The following is a 15,703-nucleotide window of genomic DNA, read 5'->3' on the forward strand; positions in this document are numbered from 1 at the left end:
TCTTGGATGGCTTTATTAGCTACATCTCACCTTCTCATTACTGTCAGGTTTTTTCACCTGTCCTCTCCACTTTATTCTGATTGTTTTTTGTCACCAACCCCCCTTGTCTTACTCTCATAGCTGACTGAGACTTTGACATGGTTTTACATGCTCTTGCCCATTTGCTCTGTTAGAACCATTAGCATCATGTTCATTATACTTTCTTTCTCTGAAGACATGTTTTCTTCCCCTTCTCACCTGTGGTCACTGTTGTTTGATGAATGTACCACTGATGCTTTCTGCACTTTACTTTCCTACTCCTCTATCCAGAATAGGCCTTTCTTCCTAAAACTTCCGCTGCTCAGGAAGGTAATTGTTGTTTCCCATTTCATCGTATCAGATTAGTCAACTGACTCACTCCTTGCATCTCATTTTCACCATCCCTTGGACAAAATCATTTGGGCTGGCATGTGGAATCCTCACATATTTGTCTCCCATTTTTTAAAATCATCTGGCTGTTTCATCTTCTGAAAGAATTTGACTCCCTCCCTTCAATAAAACTACATACTATCTTGAGAAGGGTAAGTACATTTTCCTTTTCGTAACACTTTTTCTATTTTATAGGATCCTGCCAGGTGACTGGTTTGACCCCAGGATATGCTTGTTTTCCAAAATCTGCATGGGGTTTCTGCAAGACCATTAGAGGTATCCTTGTGATATTAAAAATACTCAACTTCCTGATTCAGAATATCCCATTCCATGGACTATCGTGAAAAAAGCCGATACAAGGGAAGTGACTCCCAACTTTTTGGGCTACCGCTTATTGGCTTTTAAAAACAGGGTTTTGCAGTCACCCATTGAATTGTCTCATATAAAAAACTTTGTAGCAGGAATCTGATGGGAGCTAGGCACTTTTCCAGGTTTTTTCAATTCAAATTACCCTCCCCCTCCCTTCTTGAAGTGGAGCACGGGAGACCCTTGCCACTTACCAGTTCCTAGTCACTGAGATGGTGGACTTTAGAGAATTCCTCACTGATTGTGTGCAGCACAATATGGTTGGAAGTAGGACAGTGGTGCACTGTCTGTGTAGTGTTGGTCACCTCACAAACAGCTAGTGTGCCCTCTTCCTGCAGTGGGAAAAGGTTTGTTACTCCTGTCTGTCTGTCCATTTGAGTCAAGGTGAGACACACATCATACAGTTTGATGAAGCCCTAACCACACTATATAATTTTTGGATGACAGTCCACATGTGTGTGTGTGTTTGGTTGGTCATGATAAAACTGTGACACTTGGGGCTCTTTTGCCTTTCCCATGTTTGCTTCAGGGCAAAGAGTATAACCCGGTTGAGACAAGATGCAGTCTCACATAGGTGTGCCCCTATGGAGCCTCTGTCATCAAGTGTCACACATCACAGGCTTTCTCTTCAGATATTTTATGAAGGAAGCTCATCTAAGTTTAATGTTTGCACCAGTTCCTCCACCATTTCAGTGTGGAAATCTAGCTATTCTGTTTGTGAAGGTGAGGTATCATCTTGGTAGTTAACATTTTCCTTACCTTGAAAATGTATTTCTGATAGATACTTACACTCGTGCACCTCACCTGTTCTCCCCACTTCCAGTGCACATTCTTCTTGTCTCATCTAAGAATGAAATTATTTCGAGTGCAAGTGCTTAAGGAGAGTTACTGCACATGATGGTGTCATCATACACTAATGCAGTACATGTTTAACACGTGATTTTTAGGTAGGAGTTAACTTAAGGCTAGTGGCATGCAAAGCTGATGATAAAGTATCAAGGTATTTGTGTGTTAAGGTGAGTATCTGTCAGGTAAGAACTTTTGAATATTTTTATATAAACCATGCTTAAAAACAACTTCTATCTATGGTAACTGTGTTACAGGTACCAATTATTTTTATCTTAAAAGTTCCAAGGCAGTAATTTATGTACTAGGAATTTCTAGTGTACTACTTTCAGTGGACAAACCAAATCTTTGTCTCCTCTGCTTTACTCTAAATATTTATAATTCTTTCCTACCACTTTATTTAACTGGGAGGAGAGATTGTATATTTGTTTTATCTTTTTTTTTTTTCCTGTGTATAACTGTGTAATCAGCTCCTCAGATTTTAACAGATGTTCACAACATGTAATAAGATTGTTGATTATGGTACCCTGCCTTCCCATTTTGACAGAGTTAAACCTTCAGAAATCAGGTAAAGAAAATAAATAGAAACATGTAAGTAAATTCTTTTGTAGTTACAAGGATGATTTTTTTTTATTAAAGTTTGACATTTGTTAGTTGATGCATGTTAATATAATTAACTTCTGTAGTTACATGCCAAGTATTTTCAACACTTCATTCTGACATTTGTTAGTTGATGCATGTTAATATAATTAACTTCTGTAGTTACATGCCAAGTATTTTCAACACTTCATTCAGCTTTAATTTTTGGTGCACATCTAATGCAGAAGAAGGTTTGTGACAAAGCATTACAATAAAATAAGAAATATATTTTTGGAAATAGTAGTTAATTGTTGGTACATTCGGTGTTGATGTCTTACAATATACTAATGTTGTACAAAAAGGTTTAAATGCAAAGTATTTTTGATCATTTTACACTGTTTTTTTTTCATTTAAATTTGTTATTTTGAAGAGGTTATTTGAAGTTGTTCAGTGAAAATTTTATCTATCATACATTTTCCTGCTGTTAAAGTCTTTACACATCTAATTGTCTACATTCCAAGTACAGGAAAATAGATTTGCAATTTTGGTATGCTTTCTTTTCTAGCTTCCTAATTTCTTCATTCAGTCACAAGATTATACAATATACCATCAAAATGTGATATTTGAGAACAATATACAAGGCAAAATTACACGGTGAGTAGGTGAATAAATTTTTTCTAATTAGTTTTAAAAGACCATTGACGTAAACAGAATTTCGAATTCTTCATTATAACCATAGTTGAGTAATGAAGCACATTATGCTAATGTAATAACAATTAATCAAAGAACAATTTATAAGCACAATGAAGTGATTTATTTATGGTGGAACACACTACATGTTCTGTCTAAACATGAAGTATGTTCCACCATACATAAATCAGTGCATTATACTTATAAATCATTGTTTGATTATTGTAATTATAGTTTTGTGTTTTATAATGCAGGCTAATCTTGCTGAATGATGTAACTACTCTTGTAATATCCTATGTTGTAAAAAGTAAACAATAGCTTTTTTTGATCAAGTATCAAATATCAAGCTTAGAAATGTCAATGATAGTTATAATGCTCATATTTTAGACAATCAACAAAAGTTTGATATAAATACATATCTTATTTGAGTGTAAAAATGTTTTAGTTTTAACAAACTTAAGTTATTCAAACTGTGGATTGTGCTAGTGTTGATTTTGCACAGTTGTTCATAAGCTTTCTGTGAATTTAAAAGACAATGTTATCCATGACTGATTAAACAAATTCAATAAACTTTGGTTAATCTTCTCTAAATGTGCTTAGTCGTTTTGACCAACCATGCAACCTCCATATAACCATGAAACTATACATACTATAACTTTTAATGTAATAAGTACATCTCCACAAATTTGGCAAGGTTTTAATAAATATTACAAGTCTTTTTGTATGCAGAAAAATCAGATTTTTAAAAATTATTATCACTAAAGACTTGCCTGTGAATTTGTGGAGTCAGAGTTTGACGAAGACTCTGACTAGTCTAAGTGCAAGGTGATTTTCATGTTAAGATTAAAAATACTTTGTTTTATCTTAACATAAAAATATAGGACAACAAGGAACCTTTTGGTTCACCTAGTCTGTTCCATCTATTCAGTTAAGTTAATCTAAACACTAAAAAACTTAAAACCAGCTTTTGTCCTTCAAATATTTTTCAAGCTTCTCCTTAAATGTTATTGAATTAACTGCATCTACAACATCTGAAGGTAACCCATTCCGAAGATCAACCATCCTGTTAGAAAAATAAAGCTATCTTAGCTTAAGATGACTCTACCTTGAGAAAATGTACATTTGTGTCCCCTAGTCTTACTGTTCTCACCATTACATATGAAAAAAGATGATACATAAACACTGTCAATTTCCTTAACAATCTTAAACATTTCAATCAGATCCACAATAACTCTTCCCTTTTTCACGAGAAAATAAGTTCAGAGATCTTATTATATCTTCTTATGACAACTTTTCCACCCCAGCTATCAATCTTTGTAGCCCTCCTCTGAAGGCCTTTCCAAACATTAAATGTCTTTTTTAAAGTAAGGAGTCCAGTAATGAACACAGTACTCCAAATGTGACCTGTACAATGATGTTATAATTTCTTTAGACTTGTATTCAATTTTTCTCTAGATATAACCTAAAATCCTATTGACCATTCCTTCCTCTATATCATTGATGAAATCAAAAAGAGCAAAGGTCCTAACAATAAGCTTTGGGGTACCCCACTTATTACAATAAATAAGTTGACTGAACTCCATTTATAACAATTCTCTTCCTTCTTCCATTTAGCCAGTTTTAAACTTTTTAACAATTATTTATCTGGCAACTTGTCAGATGTTTTCTGAAAATACCGATACATCAAATTGACACCTGTATCCTCATCTACATAGGCAGTAACCTCTTTGAAGAATGTCAAAAGATTAGCAAGGCAAAGTTTTCATTTTCATCAAAATTATACTGATGATTCAAACTGTGGTGTTCCAAGTTGTGATATCTTGCATTTATTAGATTTTTTTTCTAGTAAACTGTTATATTTATGTTATATTAATACTATACAGCTTAGTCCATTTAACCTTATAACTATAATACTATACAGCTTAGTCCATTTGACCTTATAACTATAATACTATACAGCTTAGTCCATTTGACCTTATAACTATGATACTATACAGCTTAGTCCATTTGACCTTATTACTATAATACTATACAGCTTAGTCCATTTGACCTTATAACTATAATACTATACAGCTTAGTCCATTTAACCTTATAACTATAATACTATACAGCCTAGTCCATTTACCTTATAACTACTACATAAAAAAAAGAAATAAATGTAAGTTACCCTTTTTTTCTCCACATCTACTGCAGCTTATAACAAAAAAACTAGAATTATTTATCCTAAATAGCTTTAGTCTTGTAACAGTTTTCATCTACTGCAGCTTATAACAAAAAACTAGAATTATTTATCCTAAACAGCTTTAGTCTTGTAACAGTTTTCATCTACTGCAGCTTGTAACAAAAACTTAGAATTATTTATCCTAAACAGCTTTAGTCTTGTAACACTTTACATCTACTGCAGCTTGTAACAGAAAACTAGAATTATTTATCCTAAATAGCTTTAGTCTTGTAACAGTTTACATCTTTGAACCATGTCTAACTACTAAGCCTTCATAATAAAATGAGAAATCATCTGTTGACTGCTTGCTGAAGTTATGGTAAACAAAACATTGAACTGTGTAATGCATATTCAGCTTGCATATTTAGTTGAACAATCATCACAGGAATAGGACGGGTTCTACGAATCAGTCTTTACTCTTTGAAGTAAAATGAATTGAACTCCTCAAAGGTTAGATTGCATTTCTCTTGAAAAGCACCAAACTTCCAATCACAAAGCGCATTCTGTATACAACTTGCCAATCGGAAAACAGACACTGCAATGTATAAGTATCTTTATTTGTGTGACAGTTTCAAAGATATCCCTATACATAAGATCAAGTAGGACATAACTATCTTACGACAAAGAAGGTTAGTTCCATGACCAGTCTATCAAAAAAAGAGTATCACCTTAGGCAGAATTTTTTGTACAAGCTCAACTGGATTTAGAATGTTTCAAAATTGGAACTTGGAAAGATATACTATAGAAAAGTAAGATACATAGTATTAGCATACTACAACTTTCCACCCCTTATCTTAGGCTTGTCCTTGAGCTGTCATTATTTTAAATTTATCATTAATTAAAAATGTTGCAATGTTGAAATTGGATGAAAATTATAACCTTCAATCACATTTGATGCTAACATGATCGAATGAAATAAAATGGGAACAAATGCTCTGATAACCTATACACATCAGTAACATTCATGATGAGCACCATATACCCATTATGCAGCTTGCTAAACAACTATCATATAGTGATACAAGTAAAAATCCAAAATAATTTCAAATATGATCCCTTTAAGTGAAATACAATCATATAGGAAACATTTTGAAATTAAAATGAAAAATCACAATAAATAAACATGAAACAGAAGTAGGTGGGAACACGAAGCAAAAGGTCACCACGTAAAAGAATAGGAAGCACTGAACAGGCAAAACAAAAGTTTCATAAGTTAAACAAAAAATAATGTAAAATATAACCCCCTTCTAGATACAATACAAACTGAAAACCCTTGTACATAAAATGCAAAATGAAAAGAACTGAAATAAAACCCCTTTAAATATTTTGTAAAGCATTGAAAATAAAAATATATGTATACATACAAAAAGGAAGAAATGAGAAAAAGTAACTGTACAAAATATACGTAGCTATTCCCAGGAATTATAGCTGGAATTCTGAATTGTAATCAGCAGTCTGTCCAGAACTATGATTGATTGCTTCCACCATTTGCTGAAGAAGATTGTGTGCCCATATCAGTTTCTCCTGACAGTGTTTTCAGGTTTGGTGGTGTTTTGGGTCTGCTAGATTAATTGTCATCCCTGCATCTATGTTGCTTATAAAGAGGTGGTGGTTGATACTTCAGTATTCAGACACTTTTTAAAGGTTTGTTTAGTTGAAATGTCTGGGTATGATTGTTACTGGATGAGTGAAAACAAGTCACTTGAACCACTGAAACATGAAGTTGAAGGCATGTACTTCTTCAAATGGTTCAGAAAATCAGGAGTAGTACTGCTGTTCATCTTCTTTAACATCTCGTCTTCACTTCCATTCCCTAAGGGCAAGATGATCTGAAAAATAGGAACTGAGAGGGACAGTTCATGCTTTGGTGTTAGAGCTGAAGGGGCATTCACATGTGTAAAGTTAATCATGAGTGGAGTCTTTACTGAATTCTTCTGCTTGAATGTTTGGTTAACCTTGAGATTGATTATAATTGCATGATGCTCAGAAAAAAGTTTGTTTCAAAACCTTAAATAAAAATCACAAGTAATATTTTAACACTTTCACTTAACACTAGAGTTAGAGTAAGTATCAAACTTCTAATTTTTGCTTGGTGTTAAGTCTAAATTACAGAAAGTAATGGTGTCATTACTGGTCAGAGTATCCAGAGAAAGGTCAAAAGTTCATGTTTCGTCATAAGGTGGTAACTGGTAAAATCCACATTCCAACTATAAATTGTAGTTTCACACACTGTCAATGCATGGTTGAATGTGCATATTTCATAATTACTAAAACAGATATCATGAGAACAGTGCTCCATATGACACTCAGTCTACAGAGTGGTACAATAAAAAAAAGTTTTAGCCCTTTAGCTAGAGTCTGCAGCTGAAGCCTTACTATAACAAACAGACTGCACATGGGATACAGTATCACCTAGACTACTGCCTGGTTTTTCAGTGACTACAAGAATTATCAACCTCTTTCTTGATTCCAGGGTGTAAAGCAGAGATCAGCACTCTGGTTAACTTTATGGCTTTCTCACCTATACACTTGTATCTAAAAGGGAAAAGAGAGAGATTTTATGAAGTTAAATTCTGCACTTTTTATCACAGAGTACAAGAGGAAAGCTACTTTTTATGTGTGAAAACACCCTGAATTTTCAAACTTTAATAGAAACATAAATACTTCTGCTTAACTTTGCTTTCTTGTTTGTACTGTGCATTACAACTGTCCAAGTCTGCATACTCGAGTTGCATAAGTAGCAAATCTTTGTCTCTATCTCACTCTATACTTTCTTAGTATTTTCTTTTGTTACATATTAAATTCTTTTTCAAGGTATAGGGGTTTCACTTGTAGGATTTTTCAAATAATGTGAATGCTTAACATGCATAAGTATGCACATGCATCCAACATAGCCATATATGCCCACTGTTGAAATGGGGTGTTCCAGAAAACCACTTGAGGTATCCTTGTGGTATATTCTGATATCTGTCTACTGTTTGATCCAGATTTTACCTATTCCATATACTATCGTGGAAAAAGCCAGTAGCATAAGGTGCTCTTCCTGTTACACTGGCTCATGGTTGCTGGCTTTTCAAAATAAGTTTATTCAGTCACTTATTGCACTATCTCCAGTAAAATACCTTTCTATTAGTTGTTTGATGTGGATCTGGGCATTTTATCTGGGTCTCCCCATTGTAACTCCCCCCTCTTTCATTGAGTGGAGCAACGGATACCCTTACTACTTACCAGTTTCTAGCCACTGAAATGGTGAACCATAGTGAACTCTTATTGATTGAAGTTTAATAGTTAGGGACTGAAGAAATAGTGCCAATCAGTGGATAGTGGGGTGGTGATGACACTGTTAATGTAGCTCAGGTCACCCTTCTTATAATTATACTTAAAACATGTCAGCATCCCCCATCCTACTGCTGCTCGGATGTCAAGTCCTCACAAATGTGGTTGGTAGGGTCCTCCTCCTCCTACTGTAGATTGGAAAAAAAATTCCCAACATTGCCTGGCTTTGGACCAGAGTTGATCCATCATGTGTGCACTCCCCCTTCCTACCATTGCCTGAATGTCGGGTTCCCAGGTGGCCTGGTGTTGGTTGTGTACTGGGCTGCACACATGCCTTGTAGGTTGTTGGAATCAAAATTGCTTTTCCCTTCTGCTTCCTGGTTGTTAGGTGAAGACAGTTGGGATCCTCCTCCTACTGCAGACTGGAAGACACATACCTGATGCCACCTGGTGTTGGATTGGAGTTGACCCACAAAAATATTTTCAATCATCTCCTGTTTAGTTGAAGTGTGCACTTCCTAATAAATTGTGCATTTCTTCCACAGCTGGTGGTGGTCCAAGATTCTGATGGTAGAGTTGAGAACAACACGTACTAATAATTCTTCTACCCTCCTCCCACAGGTTGTGTCTGTCCAAGAAGTATGGTGCTAGAGTTGAGGTGAGTACTCAGTACAGTCTGAATGTACCCCAACCATGCTTCACATATTGGCTTTCTGATGTCTTGTGTGCAAGTACTCGGATGGCCATGTTCTTATTCTGCCCATACACACGACACATGGGGTTTGTTTGCCTCCTCCTCCCTTCCAATCTGGGCGAAGAGTGTACCCTGGAGGGGATAAGATGTGGTCACCCTCGAGTGTGCTGCTATGAAGCCCCCGGCTATCAGGCATTGCACCCATGGCTTTCTTTCGGGCACTTTCTGAAGGTAACTCATCTAGCTAACATTCACATCAGTACCTCCACCATATCAACTGAGATTCTAGCTTTCTGTGTGAAGAGGCATGTATCATCTCAGAAGTTAACATTTTCCTTACCTAAAAATGTCTTTCCAATAGATATTCATTTCAGTACACAATTCCCACCATTCCACCCCATATCTGGTGCAAATTTCTTTCCTTGCCTCATCTTAGAATGAAGATCACAAGTACAAAAGTATAGAGGGAATTAGTGTGCAAGTATGTTGTGTTGCTCCTATTGGTGGGGGGCTTTTGCTGCATAATAACATCATTATGCAGTAGCATAAATCAAGAGAAGTCTCATGAGTTTAGGTGGGAGTTGCCTAAAGACATGCAATTCTCTAAGGCAAGGTGCACAGGGAAGATAATTTTGTGTGAAGAGCTATCCATCAGAAATACATTTTTAAGTAAGGAAAATGTTAACTGTGAGTTTTTCTTATACGTTTTCTTTAGGCATTGTGAATTCTGAACTTATTTATCCAATGTTTCAGTTGATTATTGTTATTTAGTCAATTCTGAATTTATTTATCCAATGTTTCAGTTCAGTTGATTGTTGTTATTTAGTCAATTCTGAACTTATTTATCCAATGCCTCAGTTGATTGTTGTTATTTAGTCAATTCTGAACTTATTTATCCAATGTTTCAGTTCATTGTTGTTATTTAGTCAATTCTGAATTTATTTATCCAATGCCTCAGTTGATTGTTGTTATTTAGTCAATTCTGAACTTATTTATCAATGCCTCAGTTGATTGTTGTTATTTAGTCAATTCTGAACTTATTTATCCAATGTTTCAGTTGATTGTTGTTATTTAGTCTTTTGAAAATACTGATATTTCCCTTGAGGAAAATCAAAATTTAATTGAATTTGCTTTGCTCTCTCTACACTCTTCTGACATTGATTCTTTCTTTGAAGATGACATAAACTATAGCAAAACTGGTGTAGAACTATGAAGATTGTCATTCTTTTCATGATTAAAGTAGATACTAGTGGAAGTTTACAAGTTCTTCTTTGCCTTTAAGTCAGTAGTCTAGGCCTTTCACTTCCTTTTTTTCCATATTGACTCAACATATTGGTGCAGGTTGATATTTTCTTATGATGAATGGAAACTTCTTCAAAATTTTCTTTTTGCTTCTTTCTACTATTGGTATCCTTTACCTTCATCTCACTGATGAGACCAGTCTTTTTTATCTATATATTCTTGAGCCTTAGATTTATCTCCACAGCACAACTTCATACTGAGACTTTTTTGTGGCCTTTCAGAACTTTTGCAAAGGAAGCATACCAGAGTTTTAGAATATGTTTTCTTATTATAAGCTCAAATGGGTACCTCTTATCTCACTGTAGATGCCTTAGGAGAGTATCTCTTGCCCAATGTTTTATTGATGTTTTGTTCACATTAACACTAACTTCTTTGTTTTTTTCTGTAGATCTTCATACCTCTTATTGTTTGTTGTTGACTCCCATTGTTTTCTTTCCATAGGTCATTCCTTTTCTTAGCATTCAGATTGTTGAGGATTGGTTCACAACCCTTCCAGAGGCTTAGATTTCTTCAAAGTATTTAATCACTGTTCCATACTTTTTTGGGGTATTTTTTTATTTTGTTCATCCATCCAGTTGCCATCTTGGAAGCTTCCACTGATTGTTCATCCTTGGTAATAGTGGGAAACCATTGTTATAGGGCCTGCTCTATCTCAGTTAGTGTACATTTTTATTTACATTGAAGAATTTCATTCACTTGTTAGTGTTTTTTTAACGGGATTGTTGGATGTCTAGGATGTATATAGTCAATGCTTAGCTTCATGCATTCATTTACTTACTTAGGGTAAGATCCATAGCTCATTTTACAGCTTTGTGTTTAAAAAAATAAAAAAAATCCCCTTTTTTTTTATCCTTGTTACTTTAATTTCATTTTTGAGATCCAAATTTTCCAATTCAATTGTCTCCTACTTGGCCTAATTTCTGCTCCTTATGCGTTCACCAAGGTCTCACACAAGCTTTGTTTAAGTATTGATGCTTGTTCTTTCCTTTTCATGTGCACAAATCAATATCTAGCAGATAGACAATACAAGTGCTTTCTCAGGTTGCACTTCCCCTTCATTATGGTGGCTCTAGCAATGGGTTATGGTAAAAGTTTAGAATTAAAGTTAAAACTAATACTTTATTATGAAAATAAAACTGAAATCTTATTATTATCACATACATTTTACTTTACTACCAACACCTGAATATTGTGGATGAAGATGTATCCAGTTACTAACTGTTAAATAGGTGAGAAGTAACTTTGGTTTGGCAAATAACTTTGTAGCTATTAGTGATTGTCTTAGCAGACTTTTCATAAAATGTGTAAAATGAGAGCTTCAGCATATCAGTTAATACTTTGAATGAAAGATTACTGTACGAAACTTGCTAATTTGCTACAAAAGTGAGAGGTCAATGAAACGATTAGAAGGTCAAATTTTTGGAAGAACACCAGGAGAACACACCAAAGAGCTATAAAAGTGGTCAATATATGTTTGAAAAGTTTTTTAAAATTGAATTATTAAATTTTTCTTGAGCAACATTAATAATTTGTACAAGATTTTTCTTTTTTTTTGTAATGTAGTGGCCTACCAGCTTATGTCCAACAGATGGCATTGATAAGAGTTCTTGGCCACCTGAGATATGCTCATGTCAAATTAGAGGTTTTAAAAATCACCCATCACTTTGAGGATGGCACTATTCGTGTTCGCTGGCGAATTAAAGGAGTTTCTGGTCTAAGAGCACTGTTCTTTTTCTGGAACTTCAGAGTTTGGGAGTGGAAAGAAATGATGAAAAATGAGTCAGAGTAAGTAAAAAAAGTTCTTTCCTGAATAAATATTTTGCTTGATATTTTCATAACATTTTTTACTAAGCAAAAATTAAATTTGTGATGAAAGGGAAAAGTTATTCATTAAAGAAAATTTGGTTTTTAATATCAGTTTTAAATGTATTTTAATTATTTGTCTGTCATAAAACTCTTCTGGTTTTAAGATTTCTTGTAGAAATATATGTATGTCCTTTCAGATGAACAAATCATGAGGTTACACTATATAGCCGATATTTTACTTAAACTTATAAAGTTTTAAAATTACTATGAATAAATGACTTAGATTTAATTAAGGTTGGGTAATCAGAGTAGTTAAAGTTATTTTTAGTGTACTCACACTCTGTTGCATTAATACAAATTCAGTACTTTACATTAATGGTAATAATTATCTGTAGTAATGTGTAATTTGAGGGTAATTACTGAATCTATCCAGGTTATTGATTTGTTATGTAAGCTGACCATGAATCTTCTAATCAAGTTTAAATTGTAAGAGAAAGTACATTATATGTTATATAAACAATATATTACGGAATTCATATTGTAAAAGCCTGTTAAAAATGATGGGAAACCATTGTTGAATGATTAACGAACATTATAGAATTTAACTAAAACGACTTTGTCTGTACCTCCAAAATGCACCTATTTTTCACTTATTTCACCAATCTCGAAGTAATTCTTTAATCACCACATATTTAGTAAAAAGTACACAAAAAAATGAAATTTTATTATGAACAAAAGTACTTGTGCTCTCTGAAAGAAACTTAAATAGCATTCTTGAGCCTTTTCATTGTATTCTAAGTCAGGAAGTAGAAAAAATAGTGTGGAAATTCCAACAAAAATTTTCAACTCTTTTGGCAGTACAAACTATAAAAGATATTTTGTATTAATAAAAGTTTATTTTTCTTTTATGTTTTAAGGCCAAGTAGGTAATATATGGGTTAAAATACCAAGAATATTTATTAATTGACATTTATTCACCACTTAAAACCTTTTAAACCCCGACACAAATTGTCAATTCTTTCCACTGTACAAAGTAAAAGATATTTGGCAATAATAAACGTCTATTTTGCTTTATGTTTTAAGGACAAGTAGGTAATATATGGGTTAAAATACCAAGAATATTTATTAATTGACATTTATTTGCCACTTAACTTTTTAAACACTGTCTCTATAACATTAGTAATAGTAGGCCCATTTGTAGTCTAATTTAAGCATTAGGCCTAATACATAAACATAATATAAGGCTTAGCTGAAACACTACTTGATAAATTTTATTTTGCTTTTAGCTACAACTCATTGTAATAAAACTTCTGAATTAAACTATCTTGCTGTTATATCATTGAAGTTATCAAAAATATAAAAAATAAAAAACAAACCTTCCTAACAAATCAACCTGAATATTGAGCATTCAGTATAAATACCATAGTTGGCCTAAGAATAATCAGGTGATAATTTTATTGCAAAACAATGATGTATATTGTTGAACATTACCAAAAAAGGTGCGTGAAAGTGTCCTTGATGGAGTGACAAAGGGAATAAGCCTTTTAAAGTTAGTGTTAAGCAATACCTTAAGTATTCATAGTGAGCCAAAGTTCGGATTAGGGATAAGATTTAACAAGATAACAGTTTGCTAAATTTCCTTTAAATGTGAGATACAATTACTGTAAGTTCATTCATCATTCATACATTGCCAGCAAAACAGTCAATGTAGGCTTAAATTATGTTAAAACTAGAATATGTTTAAAAAGTACAAGTGTGAATTTATTGTCACAGAGTATATGGAGTACATAGAACTGTAACCTATTGTTGCAATAATTGTATTCATAGTTTTGCAAATGAGCATATTGTTACATCTCTGTGTGTTTGTTAATTTCTCATATAATTTCTTTCCAATGAAACTTCAGCGATACAAGTCCTTTCTTAATTAAAACTAGTTTATTATTTCTCAATACAACTTTATAATACACAGAATTTCCACAGTCACTTTAACTTAAACACACGCTATAATTCACAACGATTTACATCCTTTACTTATGGCTTGACTCAATTATCTATCTCTATATCTCCCTATCTGCAAATTGTTCCTCCGCTTTATCTGCCGGCTTATATACTAAAATAGAGGGTGCCTAGAAAAGACTAGAGTTGCCAGGAAGAGACATGATCCTTCTAGAAACTTATGACATGTTAACAGTGTCACGTGACTTCTGCTGTTGTAACACTGCCCCCTCCTCAGTATTGTTCGTCCCGAACAATAGCCACTTACATTAAACCAATAGATAATTAACAATAACTTAATCAAATGTACAGAATTTACAAACACAAAATTAAAATTGAACAAAGTCTCTTAATTTTACGGGATGTATCTTCTTCCGTACTGGTCTCCATCTCGTTGGCTTCTGCTTCACGTAGAGTTCATCTGCTCCATCAGGAAATGTCCTATTATCGGTAATAGTCACATCAGTGGTAGTAACTTAATGAAGGACTTCACTGTTTACCTTCTCAAAACCGGGTAGAATTTCTTCTTTGACAATGGCTTTTTTCAGGTGTCATGTCTTTAGCAGCATCATTTGTTCCGTTGTTCACTTCGTTCCAACTGGAATGTCCTGGACCGTGATAACAGCAAAGCCTGTTGTCATGCACCACCTTTGGCTTACCTCGCCGACCACATTTTATTCGGAAAGTCACATCTAAGAGACGATCCACTATGTCATATGGGCCTTCCCATGGAGAAGACAACTTAGGAGACCTCCCTTTGGTCTTCCTTGGATTATACAACCACACCTTGTATCCTGGTACAAAGCTGACTTCAGTAGATCTCTTATCATAACATATCTTCATGGAATCAGCAGACGTTTTCAAGTTTGAACGCACTTGATGGTAAATATCATCCATCCTTTCTGATAACACTTTCATGAACTCTGACACATTTTCAGGCAACTCTTCGTAAGGTGGGCATCTTGTTATCAGGTCCACTGGCAACCGAAGTTCCCAACCAAACATCAGCTTTGTTGGAGTGTATACAGTGGCTTCATGCTCTGCTGTTCTATAGGCCATCAACAGTGAAGGGAGTAAAACCTCCCAATCATCTTGGCGGCTATTACAAAACTTTGCCAATTCCTGTCCCAGTGTCCAATTGTACTTTTCTACCATCCCATCAGATTGTGGGTGAAGTAGCATTGTCCTGGTCTTTCGTATGCCAAACAACTTGCAGCATTCATGGAACACAGCTGATTCAAAGTTACGGCCTTGATCTGAATGCTGTTCATATGGCATACCAAATCTGAAGAACAAATCACTAATAGCCAAAGCTACTGTTGTAGCTTCCTGATTTGTTATTGCATATGCCTCAGGCCACTTGGTGAAATAATCCATCACCACACAAATGTACCTGTTTCCAGCATGAGTTTGGGGCAAAGGACCAGCAATTTCGACAGCTACCATTTCCATTGGTGTGCCAACTTGATATAAGTTTATTGGAGCACATCCCTTATGCTTGGGTCCCCTTTTAGCACAAC

At 34.3% G+C, this 15,703-nt stretch overlaps 1 protein-coding gene across 2 annotated transcripts in view; it reads left to right on the forward strand.

Moving 5' to 3' along the window:
• The window catches only part of LOC106465791, a 28,779-nt gene extending 16,488 nt beyond the window's left edge, over window positions 1-12,291 (forward strand). For both annotated transcript variants that reach the window (XM_013926023.1, XM_022393727.1), the window contains 2 exons: window positions 2,765-2,853; window positions 11,946-12,291. In XM_013926023.1, coding sequence (XP_013781477.1) covers window positions 2,765-2,853; window positions 11,946-12,171 — 315 coding nt within the window. In that variant the 3' untranslated portion in view covers window positions 12,172-12,291. The remainder of the gene's footprint in view (window positions 1-2,764; window positions 2,854-11,945) is intronic.
• The last annotated feature ends 3,412 nt before the right edge of the window (window positions 12,292-15,703 follow it).

Source organism: Limulus polyphemus, unplaced genomic scaffold (assembly GCF_000517525.1).
Source record: "Limulus polyphemus unplaced genomic scaffold, Limulus_polyphemus-2.1.2 Scaffold2052, whole genome shotgun sequence".
Classification (NCBI taxonomy): Eukaryota; Metazoa; Arthropoda; class Merostomata; order Xiphosura; family Limulidae; genus Limulus; species Limulus polyphemus.